Raw genomic sequence first — 25,831 nt, 5'->3', positions numbered from 1 at the left:
TGATAGCATCACTATAGTGAACCCCTGGTGACCTCAGCTGCACAGCTTCATTGTAAAAGAGTTGGAGCGGCGCTTCACGAGGAGAGATTTCCCCAGGGCCAGTGATGAGCATCACTCATTAGGTGCTAGACCCGCCACCTCCTCTGACCTTGGATCACCTCTTTCTGTCAAATCTGCAGGTAGTTTTCATCAGCAGAGATTTAGTTTCCTCCTCATATAGGAAAATGATGCCACAACACAGCAGCCGTCGTCTGGATGTGATATTTCTCTGGCCGTGCTGTCTTGTAGCTCACCCCCCTCCCCTTTCCAGATGACCTCTTCATTTGCGAGAGGAAATGATGTGCCCCGTGCTGAATGTCATTTATTTGTTCAGCCCGGGTCTTGCTGTTGGTTAAAAGCATCCCATCTCTGTGTCGAACACGGGGAGCTGAACCTTCCTGTGGTTTCTAAAGGTTAGCTGTGTTCTCACTTGCACCCCTTCCCACTGCCTTGTCCTTTATTACCTCTGCAACTCGGGGTGGAGAAGGAACCACATGATCCGCATCCTGCAGGTGGGAGAGCTGCTATAATCCCCCACACTGTTTAAGAAGCAGATTACGCACTGTAAAAAGAAAAAAAAAAAGGAAAATGTTTCCTTAAATTGTGTTTTTGAGTCGTATTAGTAATGTGGGGAAACAGGGGGCGGGGTCACACATGTTTTAGAGACTGTTTCAATCCTGGAAAAAAAATAAAAGCGGGGGGTTATGCGAGTGTCAAATGGGTTCATCCACATCCAGCAGATATTCACCGATACAACTGAAAGCAGACCCCTGTAGAAGCTTTACAGTCTCACACACGCCCACACAAGCGTGCAGCACACGCACACACAAATACACACGCGCACACCAGAGCCACAGTCAACCAACAGTGGAGACGGCTGGTACACTCGGCCTGGTTTCTATGGTAACCAGGCTGCTGAATCTCATCCCCCTGCACGCAGGCAAAGTGGGATGGAGAAATGAAGCAGAGGCCGTTTAGATGGAATTGTGTTTGCTTGTGTGTTTTGTTTGTGTGTCCGTGTTGGTGGGGGTAGTAGGCAGGGCCGGATTTTGTGGCTGTGCTGCGTTCAACTTCAGCGTGTGTGCTGCAGCAGCATGCACATGGAAGCTCGTTTCCTGTTGATCTTTTCCTTTCCTTCACTGTGGCATGTCTGGAAAGAGGCAAAAGATGAAGAATCAACAGAAGCAATCAGTGGGTATTTTGCCCTCACACAGAAGCTTTTTTCAGAGGACCCGAAGGTCCAGAGTAATGCTGCTCTTTCTCTGCTAATAAGACAGTCTAGACTGAAAGAAAATGGCACTAATGTTCTGCCTAACCATCAGAGAACACAATACCAAGATCATAATAATCCTAGATTTTAGTAGTTTCTGCAGAAGATAAATACTGAAATTCATTTAAAAAAAGATACTTTTACTGATTATGAAATTCATTTTTCGAGTTATCTTTATTATTTTTAAGGAAAGTATGCAGTGAACATAGATTCTTCTTACTGTATATCTATTATCGGAACCATAGAAGTCGGGCCAGGCTTGGCTGGCTCACACAGCAGATGCTTGGAGTTCAGATAACAGTCCAGAATCCCAGCAGAGACCCAGATGCCGCCATGTCTGATGACAGAGGGAGATCTACAGCTTGTAGATCTGTGAGCATCTCTCCGTTCTGTCATCCCTTTTCTGCTGGTTGCATTTCACGTACTAATAAAAAGGAGGTTGGAGAAGTTTGGGGGGAAGAAAGCCTCGTTGGTGTCAGAAGTCGCCCTCTAGTGGAGGGTCCATTACCACTCTTTCAGCCACACTCCTTTGGCTTTCACCTCTTTATTCTGAGTTCAAAAGTGTGTTCTTGCAATCCCCATAGAAGAGAGGGATCATAAGATGACCGTTTCAAAGACTGGAGTTTGAGCTGCAACATTCAACAGGTTCCAGTCATCAGGGGCTTCAAAGCGCCTTCAGCGCTCAACCACTGACTGACCCTCTGTCTCTAAGCCAGAACAGAGGACGGGACGGAGCAAAAGACAGAGGAGGGGGGTTTCCTTGGGCACTGCCCTCCTCCTCTCTCACGTCAGCTGGGGCATTGAATGGCTGCATACCGAGCCCTCTCTTGGTCTCAGTGTGTTCATGTCCCTGTTTCTGCCCGGCCGGGGCTAAATATATTTCCCCAGATTGCAAATGTAGCACAAGTACTGCAATCTGACCCCCAGTCAGCTCCAGCTCCTTTCCTTTACACCAGGTTCACGTTCCTCTGGGTTGTGGAGGTTGGCTGGTGGGTGGGTGTGTGTGGGGGGGAGCTTTGGGAGAGTGCTCTCTTAGTTTCACACATACAGCACCCTCTTTAAGCTTTCTCCCTTATCGTACATACTCCACACACACACACACACACACACACACACACACATGCACTTGTTTAGCTAACGGGCAGATATCTCTCACATACTTTCACACAGACACACACACACACACGCACATTCACACACAGCCATTACTCTGTCTGTGCAGCCTGGCGTTGCCCCCTTGGTCTGCCGTGGTGCGGCCAGCTTGGCAAACAAGGTATGGAGAGGACTGAGAGAATTCCAAGGCCTGTAATGGTAAGAAGGATCTGGATAAATCCACAAGCTCTGCATGTTTGGCTGCACTGGACTAACCTGGGAGCTGGTTATGCGTGTTTCTCTCACCCATAAAAGGACCGACTTTTGACAGCTTCGCTGTGAGATTGGACGTTAGAACTTATTCTGCCATGTCCCCCCGTGCCTGCTGGTTTTTGCGCCTCTACTTCGCCGCCGCTCTTCCGGCTGGACTTCCATTTTGGTCCGGGCCACAGCTGCTGGGAAGGCGCTGTGTTTTTAATTAGACTTCCAGTCCCGCTGGATGCCTGCGCTGCTATGCACCCTGCCTGTCCAGCCGTGCCGGCACTGTGGCCATTTCAGGGGGCTTTTCTCACTGCCGCTCCCGGGTCTACTTATAGAGACAGAGAACTCCAAAAGTTGTTAAATCAAGAATTCACGCTATTCTTTTTTGCACTTAATGTACTATTTAGACTAACCTTTTAATAATAAAAACAAATATATATATATAAAAGAATTATCCTGCAAATAATACATTTTTTAAATATAGTTTGATTTAATGTCCAAATATTTGTGAAGTTTTAACTGTATCATCGGTTTAAACAGTTAAAAGGTTGGATGTAAAAAGGTTTTCACAGATTTTAACAAGGGAGGGAAAATTATTCCTTGAACTAGATACTCAAGAACTAAGTGTGACTAATGTCATTTTGAATCATAAATCTTAGTTCTGTCATGACATCCAAGAACACCCCACCCCCCATATGAATAAAACATGGTAATGTTATCTAGTGGCTGATTTTTTTTTTTTTTTTTTTTTTTTTTTTTTTTTTTTTTGCTCTTAATGTAGTAATTAACAGATTTTCTTGGATTCCCTCCTCTTTGTAAAAATGGGAGTTTCTGCTCAGTTCAGTCCGTGACTCATCTTTCTGATCAGAACCACGCTGCCCAGGCGGTTGCCATGACGCTGGTGTGACAGAGCAAAGGAATATGGATCTTTACAGCCACCAGCTCAGAGCTTCAGGCAGAAAGTCTGTCCTTTTGTGTATGTGGCTGTGCTGCAGGACGTATATTCTGTTTGCGCTCCTTCTTCTCCAGCATTTCCTTTGCTCATCTTGTCCTGACTGAGTTAATTTCCTTATGCGACGGGAATACACAGCGAGGCTGTGGCTCCACGGCTGGAGCCTTCCAGTTGGCTCTCACAGAGATGTTTTGTTCTACTCTGAAGTGTGAGCAGACAGCAGCTCCGACACTCGCATCCAGACAAAAATTATGTTTTCACTTTCTTTTTTAATTTTCACAGCCTCTCATGTGCAAAGTGTGAAGATATTTTTACCTGTTTAATTATCAGGGCTGGAGTTGTTAGCTCGCTGATGGAAATAGAGTCTTAGTCATGCGCTCTGAAGCCTGTCAACATCTGCTTGCGGAAGTTTAAACTTTGTTCTCTGACTTAAACACAGAACCAGTGTGGTGACGACGCTTTTATGTTTCCTGAAGAAAATCCTCCAAGAGGATCTTTACCAATTGGGGTGCAGGAAATAAATCCTGTAACTTGCTCAAAATCTTTAGTTCATCTCTCAAAACTAAGTCTTTATGTCATTGAACATGTCAGTGCCATCAGAATGTCTAGTCCTTGTGTCATTGTCTATGAACAAGACAGTCAAATTACTTAGTCATCAAATCAAATCAAATCAAACTTTATTTATAAAATAGCGCTTCTCATGCACTTTGTGCAGCTCGAAGCGCTTTAACACTAAAAACAGTAAACACACAACATTACAATAAAAACCCCAACCCACCCTTCACCCTTCCCACTCCCCTCCATTAAACCACATGACCCATGGCTCCCACGTACAATGAAATATGACTATGTAACTGTAAAAGAATAAATAAATAAATAAATAAAAAAACAAGTATGGCTTAGCTCTGCTGTGAGGAAACAGTATCTGGGAATCCTTTCATACCAGGAGCCAGCCCGGCCACCGGAACATCGCCACAGTGCCCACCCAGACCGGAACAACACCGGGGTCCCCCTCACAGCCAAAAGCTGTAAAATTAGACCCCAGCCGCCCCAGCAAGGGCAACAACTGCAGCAACAACCGCTGACCAAGCCGGCAATCCCTGGAGGAAAAGATCCCCTCAAGAAACACTGGGGCTAAAATCATAAGATGCTAAAATTAAAAACATAAAAAAGAAAAAAACATAAAATTGAAAATAAGATGCATAAAATTAAAATAAATACATAAATAAAATAGCCTATACTAAAACTAATAGAATAAATTAGCAGTTAAAATCAACTAAAAGCTAAATTAAAAAGGTGGGTCTTGAGCCTCTTCTTAAAAACCTCTACTGTCTCTGCGGCCCTGAGTCTCTCCGGAAGGCCGTTCCACAGGCGAGGACCATAATGGCAGAACGAAGCCTCACCATAAGTTTTGGTCCTCACCTTGGGAACAACTAAGAGGCCAGTACCGGAAGACCTCAAGGTCCGCGAGGGCTCATATTTTAAAAGAATATCATTTAGATAAGAAGGCCCAAGACCATAAAAACATTTATAAACCATTAAAAGAATTTTAAAATCATGTTGTCAATATAACTGTGTACTTTAGAGGGAGGTTCTGATGTAAACTATGGCTAAAGTTTGGATGACAATTATTGTAAAATGGAAGTTACACCTTTTTTGTGTGATTGCAAGAGAGTGGACAAGATTCACATTTACACTTTTATTGTTCTTCTTGTAATTTGTTGACAGACCATGCCATACCAACGTAGAAAAAAAACACTGCAAACAGTAACACAAAGGGAAAAAAAGATAGGACAATATTCTGTACAACAGTACAGGCAGTGCAGTAGGAATTGGTGTGGTCTTCCTACACCTCTTGTCGTTCCTGTATGTTAGGCCACAAATTTTCATCCACATCACAGCGAATATCCTCTCTTGCAATGCAGCGAAATATGTTTGTCACATTATGACAACTTGGTCAACCATTTTGCAGTTCATGACTTATACGATGAACCAATGACTAGGTGTTTTGAGGAGTAAGACTATTGCATAGTGAACTATATAATACATTTTGATCAACATGACATAAACAATTGATAATGTAGCAAAGAGCAGAGAATTGTACATAATCATTTGCATGGATGTACCAAAGCAATTGGAACTTGTTCAAAGAAGTGAGAAACTGCTTATATGATGGGCACAAGTGACATCATGATGTGAAGATTGAACAAATGGTTTTGGGATTTCCTTCTGATCTGAGAATTGTACTAAAGCGACTGAGAAAACCTGTATTTGACACCAAGTCTTTTATATATCAGAATAGAGCTGTGAAAGAAAAAGGCTGGAATCAGGATTTGCTAAATTTGCACCGCTTTGACATTTCTCATCAAGCCTCTTCCAACTGTAGGTGGCAGACATGCGCTAGTAAACAGTAGCAAAAGAAAAAAAAAAGCCCCTCCATTCTGGTCCAGTGTGAACACCATTAGCTAAAGGTGCATTCAAAAACCCGTGTTCTTCAGCTCACTGACACAACTGAAACATGCAGATTATTGGAGACTGCATATCACTCTGATCATCTTTTGGTCTATTGTAAATTCGTTCCCAGCTGTCTTGTAATTATGATGATGCCGATTTAGGCTAAATCAAAAAACCTGCGTTGCTGTCTAAGACATCGTTTCTGCAGAGCGGCAGGGTTTAGTAGAAAGTTGTCTTTAAGTTGTGGGCAGAGAGCTCTCTGTTTACATGCTCTCCCGCTAACTTACCGTCACTCATACCCTAAACTTCATTTTACCATTGCAACAAAAGTGGCGAGCAATATTGTAGCTATCCAGCCGTACAGTTTTGAGCCAGATTCCAGATCGGACGAGGAAAACGAAGACGAAGATGGATCTAGTCGACTATGTAGAGAGTTTGTGGCCCACCCAGCGCATTTTCTACCTAACAAATGTGATTTTTTTTTCCAAACAGCATTTTTTTCAACTGCTGAGCTTAATTTCCTTTGTGTATGTCCTCCCTTAGAAAATCGGCACAAGAACATGTTAAAAACACCAAAAACACCATTTTCATCAGAGGGGGTCTTCAAGGCACATTTAAAAAATTTTTTTTTAGCCTGAAAACATTTTATTGTGAAAACCAATCAACGAAGAGTTCTGAATACAGTTGCAGTTTTTAATGTTTTGACAATTAAATGAAATGTATTAATGTTATACATGTGAAAGGTGTATTAAGTATTCAAAGTTTTTCAAAGCCAGACTCTTTTAAGGATATGTCCTATATGTGTAAGGTGGTATTGTATCGTTCAACTCTCGCCAACTCGCAGCCCTGCTATCAAGACTAAATCTATCATTTACATTTTAAATGGTCCTTCTCACTCAGCTGCTTGCTTTTTTTTATGATTTCTTTAAATAGCCTTCTTGCTTCTTATGAACTTCAACTGGTTCCCTACAGGTCAACGCTTTTCTGTCTTCATTATGCAAAGCACTTGCCATTCTGCCCTCTTGCCTTATTGTGTTGCATCCCTCCATTCCTTATTTGCCCCATCCTCTCAGCTCCATTTATTCGTTTTCAGCTCTCCCAGCCATAAATTCATCACTGTGACAGCCACAGTTGAGAAAATGGAGGAGAAAGGTTTTGGAGAATTTCTTCTAAAAATGTATTTCTGTGGTTTTCAACAAGGCCTCCCACTTGTGGAGACGTTATCAATTCGTCCCCTGGTGGAAAGCTTTTATGCTGCCACCTTTTTTCCTTTTTTCATGTTATTGAATATTGATTTCTGTGTGTTCTTTCCTTCTCCGTGCAGCCCTTGCTGGCAATCTGTAACAAGCTGCAGTGATGGTTACTATGACACTGCAGGGTCTCAGCTGTGGCCGGGCCAATAGGAAAGCAGTGTTGCCATCAGGTGGCCTGTAGCTATTTTAAACAGGAGATGTATGTGAAATGAAGCAAGCAGCTAATTTAGAGATGCCACCTAATGACATCAGAGAGAAGATGCGAGGGCGAAGATGAGGAAAGTGACAGAAATCAAATGAATGGCAGCATCTTCTCCGCCTTTCACAGCAGAATAGACTTCTTCTAAGGGTTACCTCATTGTTTCTATTATCTTTTTCTTCTTTGACAGCCTAGTATTGACTTCTGTGTCGCTCGTTGACTTTTTTTTCTCTGGTTTTGTGTGTATGATGTGAGTCAGTTGGACAGATGACTCAGAGACACAACCATAGGCACACAAACCGCCATCGCAGCTCCCTCCTACTCCCTATTGCTGCATAAGTGACCCGTAGTGGTAAACTGGTTAGTTCAAGGAGGTTTCTGACGTCGTTGCTCCATCTTTTCTTTTCTGTTATCATTCCTGTGAGCTCCCCGTCAACCTTCTTAGTTGGGGATCCATGTTAGTATGCACCTGTGTGTGTTCCCAAGATGATTCAGACACACACAAGCGTGGGCTGCTGTCCTCATTAGATGCTACTGACAGTATCATTCTTTTTACCTGAGTGGGATGCTGGCACAGAGAGTTTAAGTAAATAAAACAGGAAGTGTGACTGAGGTAGCACGCATCCGTACAACAAGTGGAACGATTGGAATTAACTTTGCTGCTTGTCGTTTTGTCTTAGATCACGCTGACATGGAACCACAAAAAGAGAGAAAAATCCTTCTCGTGTGTCCAAAGACTTGCACACCTGACATCAATGTTTAGCACAGGAGACTTTACTGTTCTACAGTTGTCTATGGCCATCATTTAGAGGGCAGATGGCTAAAATGAAATGGGTAAATTAAAATCCAAAAGTGGTGCTTGACTTGTAAACTAGTCCAAAAAATATCAACTTTGCTCAAATGAGATCCAAACTGAACACAGGCCTGAATTTCTTCCTTCAAACTTACAGATCCACTCCAATGAAAATTGTGTTTATGATGTTTTTAACATGTTCTTGTGGTATTTTTCTGATGATAGAGGTCATATATTCAAATCATTGTCAGGTTCAAAACTGCAGCGGTCTTTTATTTAAGTTTGTCATTTTTAGGATATAGTTTCTGCAGAGCGGCAGAAGTTCATTAGAATTTCGCCTGAGTTGTGGGTGCGACTGTTGGCACAGAGCAACCCCACCCCCTCTTACTGTCACCCAAAACAAAGCATTCCATTTACGCGCTCTCTCGTTAGCTTACAGCCCTTTATAACCCCAACACTACTGGTGCAATAACAATGTCTGGCAATATCTGAGCCATCCAGACATGCAGTTTTGATTCAGATACCAGCTCAGGCGAGGAAAACAAACACAGACATGGACCTATTTGTCTGCAAGTGGATGCATCACAATGAAGCGAAGCAGGAAGCTTGTGGCCCACTAAGCGTATTTTCTACGTGAGAAATACGACCTTTTTAAAAAAGCATTTTCTCGTCTGCTCCTGATTTGAATTAAGCAATACTCAGAAATGCAATTTTAAGCTTAAATTTCTTCATAAACGTCCTCTGTCGTCAGAAAAATGCCACAAGAACTTGTTAAAACACAGAAAAACATGATTTTCTTTGGAGTGGGTCTTTAAGTGCTTAGCTTTTATAAAATTCTCCTTTGCATGTCAAACTATTTTTTTATCCTAATGGAAAACTGAAGATTATACAAAAAAGTTTGTTTTTATACACTTATAGATCTTATTCCAAGCTTTTTTCTAACTTCTTAATTCCTTGCTTCAAATCATTTAGCTCAACATTTTAAGTTGAGGTTAAGTGAAGTGGTATAAAAATAAACTTTGATTAATTGTCTGTGAAGTGGCAACACTGAGGCAACTATATAATTTTTATACTATGAAAGTAAATGCTATTACTACTGTGTATATACACAATCTTAACCAGAAAATATCAACATTTAATCCCCAACCTTCATGTCTTTGGTAATAACTCTGTAGTTCATTGTTTAACATCTTAATAGACAGGGCTGAGGGAATTCTAACACTTGTTCATTAATCATGAAAAATCCACAGCTCATTCAGTCTTCCTTACTCATTTACTGTCCTCTGTGATGTCATCAGTGCTGGGAATTTTTAATCAACATTGCATATGCCGTTTGTCATCTTTGTACATTCTCACCTCTTTTTTTAAATCCTACGTCAAGTGAGTCACAACTTCTGCCTGGCACTCGGCTGTCCACATTCTTGCGAGTGCCTCCCACAAATTTCAGGCAGCCCATCGGCTCAGAGAGGGAAAACTGTAACGAGAAAAGGAGTGGGATTGTTATATAAATTAAGCACCGTAACTCTTCAGACACACGGGCTGAATCGCGGGCTGCACAGGAGGTGCAGGTTTTTATTGTGGTACGAGTGTCTCCATCAGGGTCAGCATGTGAGGGTCAAGTTACCTTGCAGGAGCGTTGGAAACTGTAGCCACTTCATGAGAAATGTATATCCTTCCATTGGTCATTTTTTAGCCCCCCTCCTCTGCCAATGTTTCCGTCTGTTCGTTATACTCCCACACAAAGAGGCTGTTGAACTTCTGCATAAAGATTGAAGTCACCCGTGCGGCGCTGTAGTGAACACAGCAGCCTGTTTTTATGCACCCTACCCACCTCATATTACAAAGAGTCAGCTTACATACAGTATGAAAGGCCGTTCCCCTTTTGTGATTATGTCGGTTTCACTTCTTGAAGCGGTCTTAACAACTCCGGATCAGTATTCATGCATGACTTTCGGGTTGCAAAGGAGGGCAGGCAGCGGTCTAATGAGGAGACGGGATGAACAAACAGGTCTTATCCAAATTAAATGGGTTTTTTCTTTCGCCCAGAGAGAGTTTTGATTCTTTGATGCTCGCATCATTTTGATGCTCGCATCACTCTCATCACTCAGCGGTTTGTTCCTTTTCCTTGTTTTGTGACTTTGCTGTGCATTTCAGGGCTCTGCGGACTCCTACACCAGCCGGCCGTCAGACTCGGACGTGTCGCTGGAGGAGGATCCCGAAGCTCTGAGGAAGGAGGCTGACAGGCAGGCTCTTGCCACACTTGAGAAAGCAAAGGTACAAGATGATTGCGGACTTATTATCCAGCAATGTTTATTTATTTATTTATTTTGTCCTTATATGTTTTTAACTAGCTTTTTTTTCTCCCCCCCATCATGCCTGCAGACCAAACCAGTGGCATTTGCCGTGCGCACAAATGTCGGCTACAACCCAGGCCCCAACGACGATGTTCCTGTGCAGGGCATGGCCATTTCTTTTGAAGCCAAAGACTTCTTGCATATTAAAGAGGTTAGAATGACCCATCGTGTTTTTGTTCGTTTATGTAAAATCAAAGAATTCTTTCTAAATTTCATAACAAGGAGAACACACAGATTAGCCCTTCACGTTGACTGAAAAAGATGGTTGCAACGAAAACAAGGGTTCGTGTTTTGCAGCATTTTCCACCTCATCAAAACTCAAAAACAGGCCCATCATAAATGAATCAACAATATTTACCCAATTGGCAGACTTTCTGTAAAAAAAGAAAAAAAAAGAAAAACCTGGTAAGGAAAAAGGTCTTCCCAAAAATTCTTATTTTAAGAAAGAATTCGAGTCACTAAGACAGATTGTTTTGCTATTAAAAACAACTTTCTTAATAAGATTTCTTTTGCAAGAGAGAAAATAAGACTTGTAACAGAGGTCTTTTACAGTGTATAGCTAAACGAGTGCACTGCAAAAAGAGGTAGCCAAAAATAGTGAAAAAAACACTCAATATTATGAATGAATCACTAGAAAGTAGTAAAATTATCTGTCCATGCAGGAAGTATTTTTTATGTAACAAGAAATCCCATAAGAAATCAAATTCTAGAAAAAAGGAATTCCACATTCAAATAGAAAAAATAAGCTAAAAAGCAAACTGTTGGATAAAATTACTTCAGACTGAAGGTCATACACACCTATGAGTATTATTTTTGTGCTAATTTTAAGCACATTTCTTTTTGAGTGTTTATTTACCTAACTGTAGTTCTTATTGATTAAAGTTGGGAAAAAAACTAGTGTAGTAATTAAAATGACTCGTTTTAGAACAAAATGTGAACAAAATGACAATATGATCTTAGTTCAAGTTGGTCCATCTCAATAAATCTTCAAAATCTAAAACTAGCACTTTTTCTTAGCACATTAATCTAACTTTTTCTTCCCAAAATAATAAAGCCTACCTTGTGAACATATATTAAAATAACATCCTTGTAATTGAACCAAATATTACAGTGCAATTTGAGGATTTCATAATTCAACTTTTTTTCTGTTAATTATGGAGCAAAAGGAGTTGAACTCATTTTAATAATAATTTCCATATTCCCAGCTCCTAGTGAAACCAAAAATTCTCGACTGTGTTGATTTTGAGAAAAACTTGGAAAAGTGTAAAGCAAAGAGAAGTTAAAACAACGTAAAATAAATTTCTAAGCACAAGGTTTGAAATCTTTGTAACTATCAAAATTTGCAGTGTGGGTGTCGGGAGCAAAACATGCAGTACTGCACAAGCTCCCATTTTTGCTTTTTTCTGACTGCTGTCGGTTTGTTCTGCGAGCAGAAGTACAACAATGACTGGTGGATCGGGCGTCTGGTGAAGGAAGGCTGCGAGGTGGGCTTCATTCCCAGCCCGGTTAAACTGGAGAACACGCGTCTTCTGCAGGAGCAGCGGATGAGGCAGAACCGGCTCAGCTCCAGGTAACCATGTAGCCCCCTCAGCATCTGCAGAGCAAACAACTGCCTCGCTTCTTCAAACAGGTCAAACACGAGTCATGCCTCATTCAGCAGACGATGTAAAACATCCTTAAACAGGCCAAAGCTCCGCTGTGAGTCATTCTACTTCTCTGTGAAGTCACTGTTGGACACATCGGCCTCTTATTTATCTTTTTTTCCATAAAGATTCTTTAATATGTTGTATCTTTCTTAAATTACTCAGTTATTCCTTTTTTTTTTAAATCAAAACAGTAAATCAGGAGGAAGCTCTAGTCTGGATGTTGCCACGGGAACCCGCAGGCCCACCCCACCTGGCACAGGTGAGGTCACTGGCATGACTGCGATGTGTAATATGTCGATAATTGGTTAGTTACCCAGGAATGATTCAGAATCACAGGCTGCCTGGCTGAGAGGCTGAAGGGAGACGGGTCTTAGGAGGCCATCATTAGCACGCAGGGTGGGACAGAAATAGAGACATGAATGAAACGCTCTCATTAAACTTATAAAGTATGCTGGGCTTATAAAGTATGTTCATCATTGGGATGACAGAGCTGCCTTATGAAAGTAAAAATAATGAAATATAAAGTACTTATTCACTGAATAAAGCCTCAAATTTAGGGAGTTTATATCTCTTCAGTACACAGTGGTCCCTCGTTTATCATGGGTGGTACGTTCTAATAATAACCCGTGATAGGTGAAATACGCAAAGTGGACGGCTTTTTTTTTTTTTAAACAATAAGTACACATATTTTAAGGCTGTAAAACTGCTCACTACAGACATGAACCTTTTTTTAAACACTTTTTTTGACATTTTCACACTTTGTCAAACACGTCGGACGTTTTTAGCTTTGAAACTTTTGGTTTCAAACAAACAATGAGATACGATACACAGTTGTGATGCTCCATAGAATAACTCCTTAAATACATTTTTCCACCTTGTTTTGACCTTGGCTTTAATACATTTTTATTTTATTTCTACTCATTTGATCTTTGATATGAAACATAAAAACAGTTTCATCTCAATTTTTGTGATTGTTTTTTATTGTATTTGTATTTATTTATTTATTTTGGCAGTTAAAAACTGACAAAGTACTACTCTGAATTTAGTTTATTGGACAGTTTCAGGTTCATTGTGGAATTATTGTGTATTAAATAGAAAAAAATATATTTAAAATAAACAAAAAAGGCTAGAGTTGTTTTAAAAAGATAAAGAATATTAACCATTAGCAACAAAAATACATTTTAAAGATGGATTGAAATTCTAAAGTAGAAAAAATGGCTAAAAAAAGGCCAGGAGATGTTAAACACTCAAAGTTTAAACATTTGTTGAAAAGTTATCCTGGAATAATAGAATGAAACCAAATAGCTGAGATATAATTGTTTATTTAAATTAGGACAATGCATATTAATGAATCTTTTGGCATAGCTAGAGCATAAATGTGCCAGAATTGGAACAAAAGTAAAACTGCATCTGTTGTTCTAAGACAAATGCAGACATTGCAAGCAATGACAAACAAAGGGAAAAGCATACATCCTATACAACATACAACAGCACAGAGAAGACATGACCACAAAATGTTTACATTAAAAAACAAACACTCTGGATTTTATACCCATCAGGATCAGAATAGTTTATTTATCCCAGAGGGAAACCGCATTTTCAGCAGAGCTCCAATCACCAAATTTCAGCATAAACAAATAAAAGAAAAGAAAAGCTATGTCAAGCTATATGATGCCAATTGTCTATCTCATGAATACAGTTAGTTAAAGGTGGAGGAGCAAACCCAATTAAAACGTTAAAAATGAGATGGGCATTCAGATATGGCCAATAAGTTTCAAAAACCTTTAGGTTTTATTTACTGAAAATAGTGATACATCAAAGGATTTTCAGGTTTTTTTTCTTTGAATAGGAACTTGAGTGGCTTTAAATTATCAGATAGGTTAAATGTTTAAAAAGCATTGAATGCAAACTGGTTAACTATATGTCTAAAGGTTGATAAATTAGGTTTCATAATTGTAGAAAGGTTTTTCACATGATCTGGTGAACATATGTATTGAAATTTGTCTAAATTTTCTACAGCCAATCAGGATACAGAACACGATATTTAATACATTAAAAGAATCTGCGAGACAGAGAGAGCTGAACAGCATTATAGCGAGGGACCACTGTACTTTAAATCTTTCCAGGGGCATTTTTCAGATGCTTTTTAACTCATTCTGAGTGTTTGTGTATTAAAAATAAAGTTTCCTCCATTAGGATGATTGTTTTAGTCCTACACAGGTTAATTTTTGGTCTTTTGGAGTCGTCAGAATTTCTGTGATGATTCAAGTTCTTCTTCCTAAAAAGAACAGAAAAATCGTCATATTTATACGGTGGCCCAGAAGGGTCACAACACAACACATTAACTTTACACACAACACACTAACTTTACACACAACACACTAACTTTACACACAACAGATTAACTTTACACACAACACATTAACTTAACACACAACACATTAACTTAACACACAACACATTAACTCACAACACAACACAATAACTCACAACACAACACATTAACTCACAACACAACACAATAACTCACAACACAACACATTAACTCACAACACAACACATTAACTCATGGCCCAGAAGGGTCACAACACAACACATTAACTTACCTCACAACACATTAACTCACAACAGAAGTAAAGCAGCAATTGAAGTGCTTTTATTCTGAAATTTCTACTGGGCTGAGCAGCTAACTACCTAACAGAAAGTAATGTCACAGTGAGCTGTGGAGGGAGCTGCACGCGCGCTCCTCTCCTCTCCTTTTTTCCGCTCCGTCCTCTCACACAAGCACGTGCAGTCCCCAACACACAAGCACACACAGGACGGAGCGGAAAAAAGGAGAGGAGAGGAGCGCGCGTGCAGCGACAGAGGGGGGTGTCAGAGCGGAGGGAGGAGTGTGCGTTCATATTGTGTGTGTTTAGAGGAAGGAGAACCGTAGTACAAAGTTTCTGGCAACACTGCTGCTAGCTTCTCTTGTAGCAATAACATGCTCCCTCCACAGCTCACTGTGACATTACTTTCTGTTAGGTAGTTAGTTGCTCAGCCCAGTAGAAATTTCAGAATAAAAGCACTTCAATTGCTGCTTTACTTCCGTTGTGAGTTAATGTGTTGTGAGGTAAGTTAATGTGTTGTGTTGTGACCCTTCGTGGCCATGAGTTAATGTGTTGTGTTGTGAGTTAATGTGTTGTGTTGTGAGTTATTGTTGTGTTGTGAGTTAATGTGTTGTGTTGTGAGTTATTGTGTTGTGTTGTGAGTTAATGTGTTGTGTTGTGAGTTATTGTGTTGTGTTGTGAGTTAATGTGTTGTGTTGTGAGTTAATGTGTTGTGTGTAAAGTTAGTGTGTTGTGTGTAAAGTTAGTGTGTTGTGTGTAAAGTTAGTGTGTTGTGTGTAAAGTTTGTGTGTTGTGTATAAAGTTAATGTGTTGTGTTGTGACCCTTCTGGGCCACCGTATATTTACTCCCCAATCAAAAATCTAATTAAACCCACAATATCCTGTAATTTTATGACGACAGCCCTTTCAGTCCACCAACACAATTCATCTTCGGTCACCTTTCCTGTAGTCTGCTTGCTTTGCTGCTGTTTTTTCACATCTATGCTTCAGGTTTGGTTGCTTTCACACTGAATTCACTTTGTTCCCTGCTGTTCTAGTCATTACACCCTCTGTCTGCACTTTACTTCCTGGTAATCATTGCTGTCCTTTTTATAAACTCTTGTCAGCTTTTGTTCCCAGTTTAAATCACACTTATCACATTTTTCGATCGCAGCCTGTGTCATCTCTTACCACCTCCAGTATTCCTCTCACCCTCTTTCTTCTACTTGTTCTTCACCCTTTTGTGTCTTTTTTTTTCCTGTTTTCTCTTCACCTCATCCTGTTTTTTCTCCTCCTTCTTTTCTGTTCTGTGCCTCCGCAAACCCATCAGCTCACGTGGATATTTCCACGATGCCCTTTGACGCTGACCCCCTCGACCTGGAAGCCGAGGAGCCCCCTGAGTCCCAGGGAGAGCCTCGCTCCTCCAAGGGCATGTCGGGGAGCGTAACGTCCCCTCAGGCCAACGCCCACCGACTGCCCTTCTTTAAGAAGGTAACATTAGGGGTCCCAAGATGCCTTGCTTCCCTCTGCAGCATCCCTGCTCCTCAACCCCGCACTCACCTTTTTGAATACGGTCCTTCAAGCTTCCTATAAACTCCCTTCGCCACTGCACTTACATCCACTTTACCACCCAAATCTACCCCTACTTGGCTCCTCAAGCTCTGACCGTGATGGCCATGGCGGGATATGTTTGTGTGCTGGGAGAGGATTGAACTAACAAACGCTGACATGGCTGCTCCTCCTCAAAATCCTCCTCTTTTAACCTCACCACTGCAGGCAGGCAGTGTAACCTTTAATCAATAAACAGCTTTTCTCTCGATGTCTGCTCTAATCCTAACAAGTCTATAACTAAATGTGGTCTTGTGTTTTCTGCCTCTTCCTGCTATTACCTGGAATGATACTGTAGGGGGTCCAGCTAAACAGAAACAGAAGTCGGTGAGTGTGGTCTGCTCCCAAACTAACCCCCTGCTATAGTTGTTACCGCTTTGTATTGTCTTGTGTTGTTCAGTATGTGATCGCTTTTAGCTTTTTGTGCTTAAAAAAAAATTGAAGCTGAATTGAACTGTCAGAGTAAAACGTGTAAATGGTATTGATGATTCTGTCAATTCCACTCAATCTGGATCCCAGCTGTCAGGATACAGGTGCAGATCCGCCCCAATTAGTCAGTCTGACTGTCTTTCAGTTTTGCTTTTGGCTCTTCATTTACAAATTGACATGCCTTTCACAACAATTTATATTTGGATCTCGCATTATACGTGCAGGAGAAAAAAAACACCAATTTACAGTATTTTCACAGCAAGTCATTTATCCAGGTTAGGGTAACTATTCAAACTGTAATGCTTACATTGTAGGATTTTTTTTTACTAATGAAGATCCAATTGAAAGACCCACACTGAAAATGGGGTTTTTAACATGTTCTTGTGGCATTTTTCTGATGATAAAGGACATATATGGACATATATAAAGAAAATTGAGCATAAAATTGCAGTATTTCTTTATTTTAATTGTTAGGAATCAGGAGCAGATGAAAAAAATAAATAAAAAAATGCAGTTTGGAAAAGAGGTTTTTGTGATTAGAAGATACGCTTGGCAGGCTACAAGCTTCTCGCTCCGCAACAGACAAGGGAAGAGGGGCGGGGTTGCTTGCAACGGTCCCGGCCACAATTAAGAGGTGCACTTCTGATGAATTACTGCCACTCTGCAGAAATTATGTCCTACAAAACAACTGTTTTTTGTTTGTTTTTTAGCTAAAAACAGGATAATCATGAAAAAAAAAACAATTGGAAAACCAGGACTGGATCAAAAGATAAATGGAGTGGGTCTTTCATGTTTAATTCTGTATATATAAAGCCTCCAAATGACATGCATGTTACACCACCATTCTGTCATTGAGAGGTTCACAGAAAAAGGAAAAAAACTGTTTTTTGGAAAAAACAGAATGTAATTCTATTCTACCAGTTAAGCAAAATGAAACCAATCCCATAAAAATATATTTTTACATTTTGTAGAAGATTTTATTTTTGTGTCTTTGCTCTATAAATATAACACTTAATTTTTTGAAGTGATTCTTGCCTTCATCTGTGTAACGCCACATTAAACTGCTCTGTTCTCACGCAGTTCAGAGAACCGGATTGCACTGTTATGTTCGGTGCGCCAGCTTTGACCCTTGCATTGACAGGAGCCAGTTGGATGCTTTTAGACTATTTATTTATAGCTCCAGTGAGTACAAAAGAGGTGAAATGAGCTTCCGCCGCTGCATTTTATGTTGAGGAGCAGGTCCAGAACTTTTCTGCCGCTCAAAGCGAATCTGTGGAACGTGTGACAATTCTCCATCTGAAAACAGCTGCTAAAGCAGGCTGATGCGTATGGATCTCATATGGATGAATCACTCCTGTTAGGATTCACAGTCTATGGGTTCACATGCTGCAGTGTGGATTATGTTTGTGTGTAGGTGATGAGTAGAAAATATTACAGAATGGTTCACTTTTCATGTAAATGGTGGAAGCGGCTTGCATGTTAAATCCACTTCAGAATTCTATATTTAGTGGTGTTGGTGCAGTATTTTGCTCACAGAAAGTAAAGAATATTATTTGGCATTTACACCGACTGATACATTTGAAATCCTTTAAATCCTTTTTTTTTTTTTTTTTTTTAGTAAAAAATCAAGTTTTGACGATTTTCCTTGCAATATTTTGGCGGTTTCTTCTGATTTATACCAAGAAAGGAAGACAGCATTTGCTTTAGACGTTGTGGGACAGCCACGAGAGCTTTCTTGACACCTTTGCGTCTGGTTTAATTATGGGCACTTTAATTATGTGAGACTGCAGACAAAGAAATTGAGGCCAGTGCTCTCCGTTTAAAATTGATCCCCGGCTGTGAGCTCTCATAGGCACTCAATAAAAGGAAAATGGACTCCAGCATCTTAAAGTTGCCATCCATCAATCTGACCTCTTGCATCAGAGAGTGACAACCGGGATTTATGCATGAGTGTAACTGACTGCTGATCAGTGTGAGCTTTGTGTAGCTGTGCAGAGTGTATGTGCAAACATGGCACGGTGACATGACTCGCCCTGATTCCTGTGCTTTCTGTCCTGGCTCAGATGGAACACGTCCCTCCCTACGATGTGGTTCCCTCCATGAGACCCATCATTCTGGTGGGACCGTCTCTCAAAGGCTATGAGGTCAGACACACATTATGATGACAAACACAAAAAACTCTAAATTATTGTAAAAATCTAAACTAAACAATTACTTTAAAAAAATATGAATAAAGCTCCAAGTTGTCTACAAACATGTTAGTTTTATGGTAACATTTATACTGAATTACACGACTCGCAATAAGTAAGGGATATTGTTATTTGCATGAGTTCTTATCGCATTTAGTTTAAGTTTTAATGAAATGCGTTAAAGTTCCCTTTGATATTTCTAATAATGCAGGAAAATAAACACTATTTTGATTAGTTTGATATGAATTGACAGCGACGTTCTGCCCCCTCTAGTCTCATGATGTTGTTCTGAGGCGTTCCACTCTTCCACAAGTGCCACATGCAGTGTTGCCAGATCACTTGGGGGGGGGGGGGGGGGGGGGGGGGTAACCATCATCCAGTCTCTGCTTCAGCTGGTCCCAGACGTACTCTATGGGGTTCAGCTCAGGGGTAATTGCTAACCGCATCATATGAGGCACTCCGACTTCCTGAAGTCCAGCTGTAACAATTCTGGCACCATGTGGTGGAGTGTTATCATCCATGAACAGAAAGTTGGGGGTGTCCTGGGGGAATTGGGGGATGATGGTGGTTCTATGATGTCTCTGAGGTAGGAGCGTGCAGTGACTGAACCATCTCCAACTGGTGATGCCTGCCCAGAATGTTGCTCCTCCTCCACCAAAGCTCACCTTCTCTAACAATGCTGACGACCATCATTTCTGGGTAGGGTGACCCCAAACTCATCAGTGAACATGATGGAAGACCATTGCTGCATTGTCCAGGTCACATGGTCTTGTGTCCGCTGCAAACTTACACGGCCCTGTCTTGCTGTCAGTGGAGTCACCTGCAATGGTTGTCTGGCATTTGTGAGGAAGGCTTATCGGGATTATCTCCATGAGACTCAGTAGAATGGATCCCACAGATATATCCTCCAGGGTGGCCCCCCAGGGTGGCTTCAGGCCAATGTCTGGCCTCCATTGGAGACTATTGGAGAAACCTCCAATAGTCCTTAATACGTCAAATGGTCGTCTTCACCAAATCTACGTTTTTAGTGGTCTGTGTCGGTGCCCTCTGCTCCTGCCAGTAAGATCATGTATACCTAACTGGTTTTAACTGGCTTGCATTTCCTTAGGATTCCATAAGTGGGTTAATGTAAGCAAAATGTACTAATCAATGAGTTATTAATTGCATAAAAGTAAAAAAAAGCTTTCATTTAGGATGGCAAACCCTTTACATTCCAGTCAAAGCAGTGGAGTTGGTTGTGAATGTTCCAGAAACTCTGGTACCCCTCACATCTGGTAAACGGGCCAGCAACTGCGTGGTGTTTCTGTGTGCAGAACATGGCTGTGTTTTTTCACAAACTCTGCCAGTAGTTCCGAGTCTTGATGGAAGTCTGCTGATGACACTTGAAGACAAGGTCACCTGACTTCACATCTGACTGCATGCTGTACCAACCTGAAGGCGCGCCATCGCCAGATAGATGGTGCTGCTCATCCATTAAGCGATGCTCATGGCTGTTTGAATGATGATGATGGAATGACTTACTGGTAAAATCAGCTTTTTACATCCCTAGAATGCTGAAATTGATGCCACATTGAAAAGGATTTTCTTTTAGAATTTTTGTTGTTTTGCTTTTAAGTAAGACAATGAACACAGTCAGGTCATTATGTGAAAAAAAACCCTAAATAAAGTGTTCACCACTCCAATACAATTGCCTCCGTATCCTGAAAATCTGTAAAGTGAAACACTTTTTACAACATCCTCTAAGTTTTTCACAGTATCCCTTACTTATCGTGAGTGCCGGGTATATTTACACTTTATTCAATTTGTGTTTTTGCTTTTTAGGAGAAACCTATCTTTTAAAATAGACATAGCTGAGTCAGAAAATTATTTGCTGATTTAAGATTATTGCATAAATAAGTGTTTATAGTGAAAGAAATATGTGAAAAACTATTTTTTTTCTAAAAAACATATTAAAAAAAAATTTTTATTGCTTTTTAATGAACCTAACTACACTAATGGCTGTCTGTTTTTGAATGTTTTGTTATCCAATAGGTGACAGACATGATGCAGAAAGCTCTCTTTGATTTTCTGAAACACAAGTTTGAAGGAAGGTAAAAGAAAAAAAAAAAGGCTTCAACAATGCATGACCTGTAATGTTATACGTTTATCCTGTAAAGTGCTGGATCTCTGTTTCAGAATATCCATCACGCGGGTGACAGCAGACATCTCTCTGGCCAAACGTTCAGTCCTGAACAACCCCAGCAAACACACCATCATCGAGCGCTCCAGCACTCGCTCCAGCCTGGGTAAGAAACCTCGCTTCGGTGACCAGACGTCTTCTGGCAGTGAAAACTTTTATAAAATGAAACTCTGGAAAATTAAAGATGTTTGTTCATTGTGTCGTGTTGCTGAACATCTTTTCCTGTCTCTTCCATATCCCTGTTTCTTTAGGTACACTTTTTTTTAAAGTATAAGACTCCAAACAGCTTATTCAAATAGCAAGAAAGACATTTTTTATGTGTTTCTGATTCTCACAAACCAACTTCAGCACAAATCTACATTTATTATTTTGGCTTTTGTAGCTGCATCTTGCAGTTTGACTTGATTGCTCAGGCACAGGGGAATTTGTGATTAAAAATTGGAGAAATTAGAACATTTTGGGAGGAGCTGATGTTAGATCAACATGCCAAAAAGGGATTCTTCGGAGCCTTGAATCCAACTTGTTATAACTCATCTAAGGACCTAGCCATAATAGGGTAGACACAGCATAGGATGTACCTCATCAAAAGACCTGTAAGCTTTTACAACTCCTCTGATCGAGTCTGATTTAGGCCTTTTCTCTCTTTTCATCTTGTCTCTTGTGCCCTTCAACCATCCTCCTTACTCTGCCAAACCTTTCCTCTTCCTCCTCCTCCTTCTCTGTCTTGTGATTCAGACGTACTGGGTATGTATGCTCTCCGTGCAATGAAACAATGCAGCTTCTCTCCCTCTTCTTTTCGCTTTTCCCCCCCTAACTATATTCATCATGTACTCATACATTGTTTGTCTGTTTGCCTGTCAGTTTCTCTGTTCCTCATACCTCAGAGTGACAGCCTGCAGTCTGGAACAAAAAGGAAAGAATTACGAAACCCGCGCAGGCAGAGATCTGTGGGCGACTGCTTGCTGCTGTTCAAACCACATATTGCAATTACCCCTAAAAGTAGTCTGGATACAGTACGTCTTTAGTAAGACTCTTGAATGGCCCCTATACGAGCTGGACTTTACCTTTTATATACTGTTAAAACTTGAGTTATTGCAGTTGTTATCCATATTTACTTACCTTAAAAGTTCCCATTTCTTGTCACTTGGACTGACTGACTGGACAGCTTTAATTTGGAGTCCTCCTGGAGGCTTCTGAAATATGGGGCCCCTGTCGATTAAACGGCCTGTTATCTGTCATCACTGCTGAGTTGGCACAACTTTGGAGGTGCTGATGTTTGACCCCCAGGGCAAGGGGCACTCTGGCTGTCAGTTTAACCCTGGCTGTAGACATCGACATCCAGAATCAGAACCGGAAGTCTGCCCCATATCGCTCGAAAAAAAACTGGCAAACCCTGCCAGTTCCAGTTTGGTAATGCTTTATAATAATCATCTATTATAAATCATTATAAATCATCTATTATAAATCATGAATAAACTGTTAGTTAATGGGTTATAAATAACAGTCATCAGTGTATCAATGTTGGAAATGTCCCTCCTTTCTTAACGGTTAATAAATGAGGAATGTTTTCCACTTTGAAACAACATCCCAGTAACAGATAAGCCATTACCTAATACTTAACAAATCGTTGTCGAGAAATTTATTAAATGCTTGTTCATGATCAATTTTTAGTTATAAAGGCACATTTATAGATCCTTAACAAAGTTATTTATAACTCGTTAACTTACAGTTTTGTTAATAATTTACCAAGCTATAACCCATAGTTATTATAAAGTTTTACCTAGAATATTTCCAGTTTTAAGCTGTAATGCATGTTATTTTTACAATTCTGATCACTTCTGGGTTAAGGTTAAGGTAAGTTGTATGTTTTCCACTTCCGGCAGATGATGTCAGGCGCCATTTTTTTCCCTCTCGATGAATGTTGGAACTACGCTTGAAATGCAAAAGCTCTGGTTGGCTGTGGCTGAGGAACAATGAAAACAAAAAGTCCTCCGTCTAGAATGGCTATCCTGATGCAATAATTTTGCTGTGCCTATTTGTGCTAACAAAAAAACGTTTTCTCCCCCCATGCTGTATGTTTTTTTTATCTGTATTTTGTTTGTTTCTGTTTTGGTTACATGGTGAAGAATTGTGCCCTCATTGTAAGCTATTTCAAGTACCACAGGCATCTCATTTCTAAGTGCCTCCTTCCTTTACAACCTCAAATTAGAAATGATCAGAAGCACTTAAGAGAATCTGAAATGTCTGGAGGTGGCAACTGAATGAAGATGCTCCAGTGCTCCATTTAGCTCTGAATAAATGGAACTTAAAACTGTGGTCCAACCTGATTTACATCCTTGAAAGCTTGTGGGCTTTTGTCATTGTTTTTAAAAAAAATCCAAACGTGCACGGTGAGGAACTAACATGTTCGTTTAATAACTATGCAGAAAGTAAGAGAATTTAACTGCTGTTCAAAGCTGCATCTCCTTAAAGATAAAAGCAGCCTGCTTTTTAATAACTTTTTGTTTGTTTATTTATTTGTGTCTCTTTCCTGTGCTGTCAGCTGAGGTGCAGAGTGAGATTGAGCGCATCTTCGAGCTGGCCCGAACCCTGCAGCTCGTTGCTTTGGATGCAGACACCATCAACCACCCCACTCAGCTGGCAAAGACCTCTCTGGCTCCCATCATCGTCTATATCAAAATAGCATCTCCCAAGGTAAACCTTCATGTCTGGTATTAATTTGTAGGGATGGGTACCATTTGGAATTTCATCTGGTGCCAAACTGGTGCTGTTGAAATTGTTCCGGTGCTCAAACGAGAGCTTCAAGAATGGGGATAAAAAACACCCAAAACAAATTTACATATGATGAAGCAGCGTCACGGGTTGAAGAAGAGCACTTGAGTTTGCCTAATATGCTTTATTTCATTCTTTCTGACAGTGTGTACTGCAGCCCTGTATTTGTTTTCACACACGGCAAAGTAAAAATGTATTTTATTATTTTTTTTTTTGTACTTCGAGTGGATTTTTTTTTTAATAAACTTTATTATTCAACACAAACGGAACAAATATGTATGACAGGAACAATAGTCATAACAACAACAATGTCAGGGGATGGTACATGTATTACAAAAAGATTACAAATGCTATGCATTGAAAATATTCAGAGACAGACAGTTTTCATAAATATGTACGGCCTTTTTGTTTAAACTATTAGAAATAGTATGTAAATAAGATTCTAATTCTTTAATTATTAAAGGGAAAAAAAGTTGTGATGAAGAAAACTTTGATTTATGAATATGAAATTTACCAAATATTATAATTAGATTAATTGCCAATTTTACGTTTGATCTTATATTTTTTTCGTGTAGGACAAATATGATATGTTCAAATTTCATCTGATGTTGTGAATCTAAATTATAATTTATAAAACATGCACAATCTTTCCAAAGTTTTTTAGTAGTATTACAATTCCAAAATAGGTGACTGATTGTTTCTGGGTGTTCTTTACAAAAGGTACAGTTGGGGTCAATAGTCTTCTTATATCTGATCATGTATTGATTAGTGGGATAGATTCTATGTAGGAGTTTGTAGGAGACGTCTCTCATCTTGTTATTAATTAATAATTTCTGATGCAGGGTCCAAACATTTTTCCACGGCAAGTCAGGAATAAATTTTCTCCAATAAAAAACAGCAGAGGGAACAGAAATTACATTTTGCTGAAACAGGGCACGTATGATCTTGTTATTTTTTCGAGCACAGTTGAAACAAGATTTTCCAATAGTGGTGTCACTTAGAGATATGAAGGGAATATTTGCATCAAGTACAGTATTTTTAAAGAGTTCACAGAGTAAAAATGTATTTTAGCACTCATCGCCACAACGTTGTATGCATCACGCTCATCCATCAGGTTGCTGAATTAGAATCTTACGGACAAACTTTTGCTGGAACGCTTCACCTACCCCAATGGCCACGCCCCATTCTTAAATGAGCTTGGCTTCAAGCTCCTGTTTTTATGCGGTACTATTTGAGTTGTTGCTGTTGACTCGCTGCAGGTTCTCCAGAGGCTCATTAAATCCAGAGGAAAGTCTCAGGCGAAACATCTAAACGTTCAGATGGTTGCAGCAGACAAGCTGGCTCAATGTCCACCTGTGAGTCCTGATTTAGGAATTATACTTTATTTGGACATTTTTGATTCTCTGCTTCTGCAACACCAACTAAGACTTGCTTTGTTTGTGGCACAGGAACTGTTTGACATCATCCTGGATGAGAACCAGCTGGAGGACGCATGCGAACACCTGGCTGACTACCTGGAGGCTTATTGGAAGGCAACACACCCACCTAGCAGCAACCCTCCCAACCCCCTACTCAACCGTACTATGGCCACGGCGGCCCTCGCTGCGTCTCCCGAGCCCGTCTCCAACCTGCAGGTACAGGTGCTCACCTCCCTGCGCAGAAACATGGATCTGTGGCCTGACTTGGACGGTGCTGTAGCCAGTGAGGGAAAAGAGGAAGAGCACACTGTCTGAAGCACGGCGTTGCGGTGTGG

General features: G+C 40.4%; 1 protein-coding gene across 5 annotated transcripts in view; it reads left to right on the top strand.

Moving 5' to 3' along the window:
* The window catches only part of cacnb1 (calcium voltage-gated channel auxiliary subunit beta 1), a 33,679-nt gene that overhangs the window by 5,687 nt on the left and 2,161 nt on the right, over window positions 1–25,831 (top strand). The window contains exons 1-13 of one of the 5 annotated variants that reach the window (XM_011477916.3): window positions 2,360–2,620; window positions 10,468–10,587; window positions 10,696–10,818; window positions 12,101–12,237; window positions 12,505–12,572; window positions 16,232–16,392; window positions 19,002–19,082; window positions 21,159–21,217; window positions 21,303–21,412; window positions 22,042–22,050; window positions 23,849–24,000; window positions 25,338–25,433; window positions 25,527–25,712. In XM_011477916.3, the coding sequence (XP_011476218.1) occupies window positions 2,585–2,620; window positions 10,468–10,587; window positions 10,696–10,818; window positions 12,101–12,237; window positions 12,505–12,572; window positions 16,232–16,392; window positions 19,002–19,082; window positions 21,159–21,217; window positions 21,303–21,412; window positions 22,042–22,050; window positions 23,849–24,000; window positions 25,338–25,433; window positions 25,527–25,712 (1,338 nt within the window). In that variant the 5' untranslated portion in view covers window positions 2,360–2,584. Of the gene's footprint in view, window positions 1–2,359; window positions 2,621–10,467; window positions 10,588–10,695; window positions 10,819–12,100; window positions 12,238–12,504; window positions 12,573–16,231; window positions 16,393–16,807; window positions 16,837–19,001; window positions 19,083–21,158; window positions 21,218–21,302; window positions 21,413–22,041; window positions 22,051–23,848; window positions 24,001–25,337; window positions 25,434–25,526; window positions 25,713–25,831 lie in introns of those variants that run through there. The other 4 variants (XM_011477915.3, XM_011477913.3, XM_004071267.4 and 1 more) reach the window with 4 other exon arrangements.

This window comes from Oryzias latipes, chromosome 8, assembly GCF_002234675.1.
Source record: "Oryzias latipes chromosome 8, ASM223467v1".
Classification (NCBI taxonomy): domain Eukaryota; kingdom Metazoa; phylum Chordata; class Actinopteri; order Beloniformes; family Adrianichthyidae; genus Oryzias; species Oryzias latipes.
The sequence above is the reverse complement of the archived record's forward strand: the minus strand, read 5'-3'. Positions and strand labels throughout refer to the sequence as shown.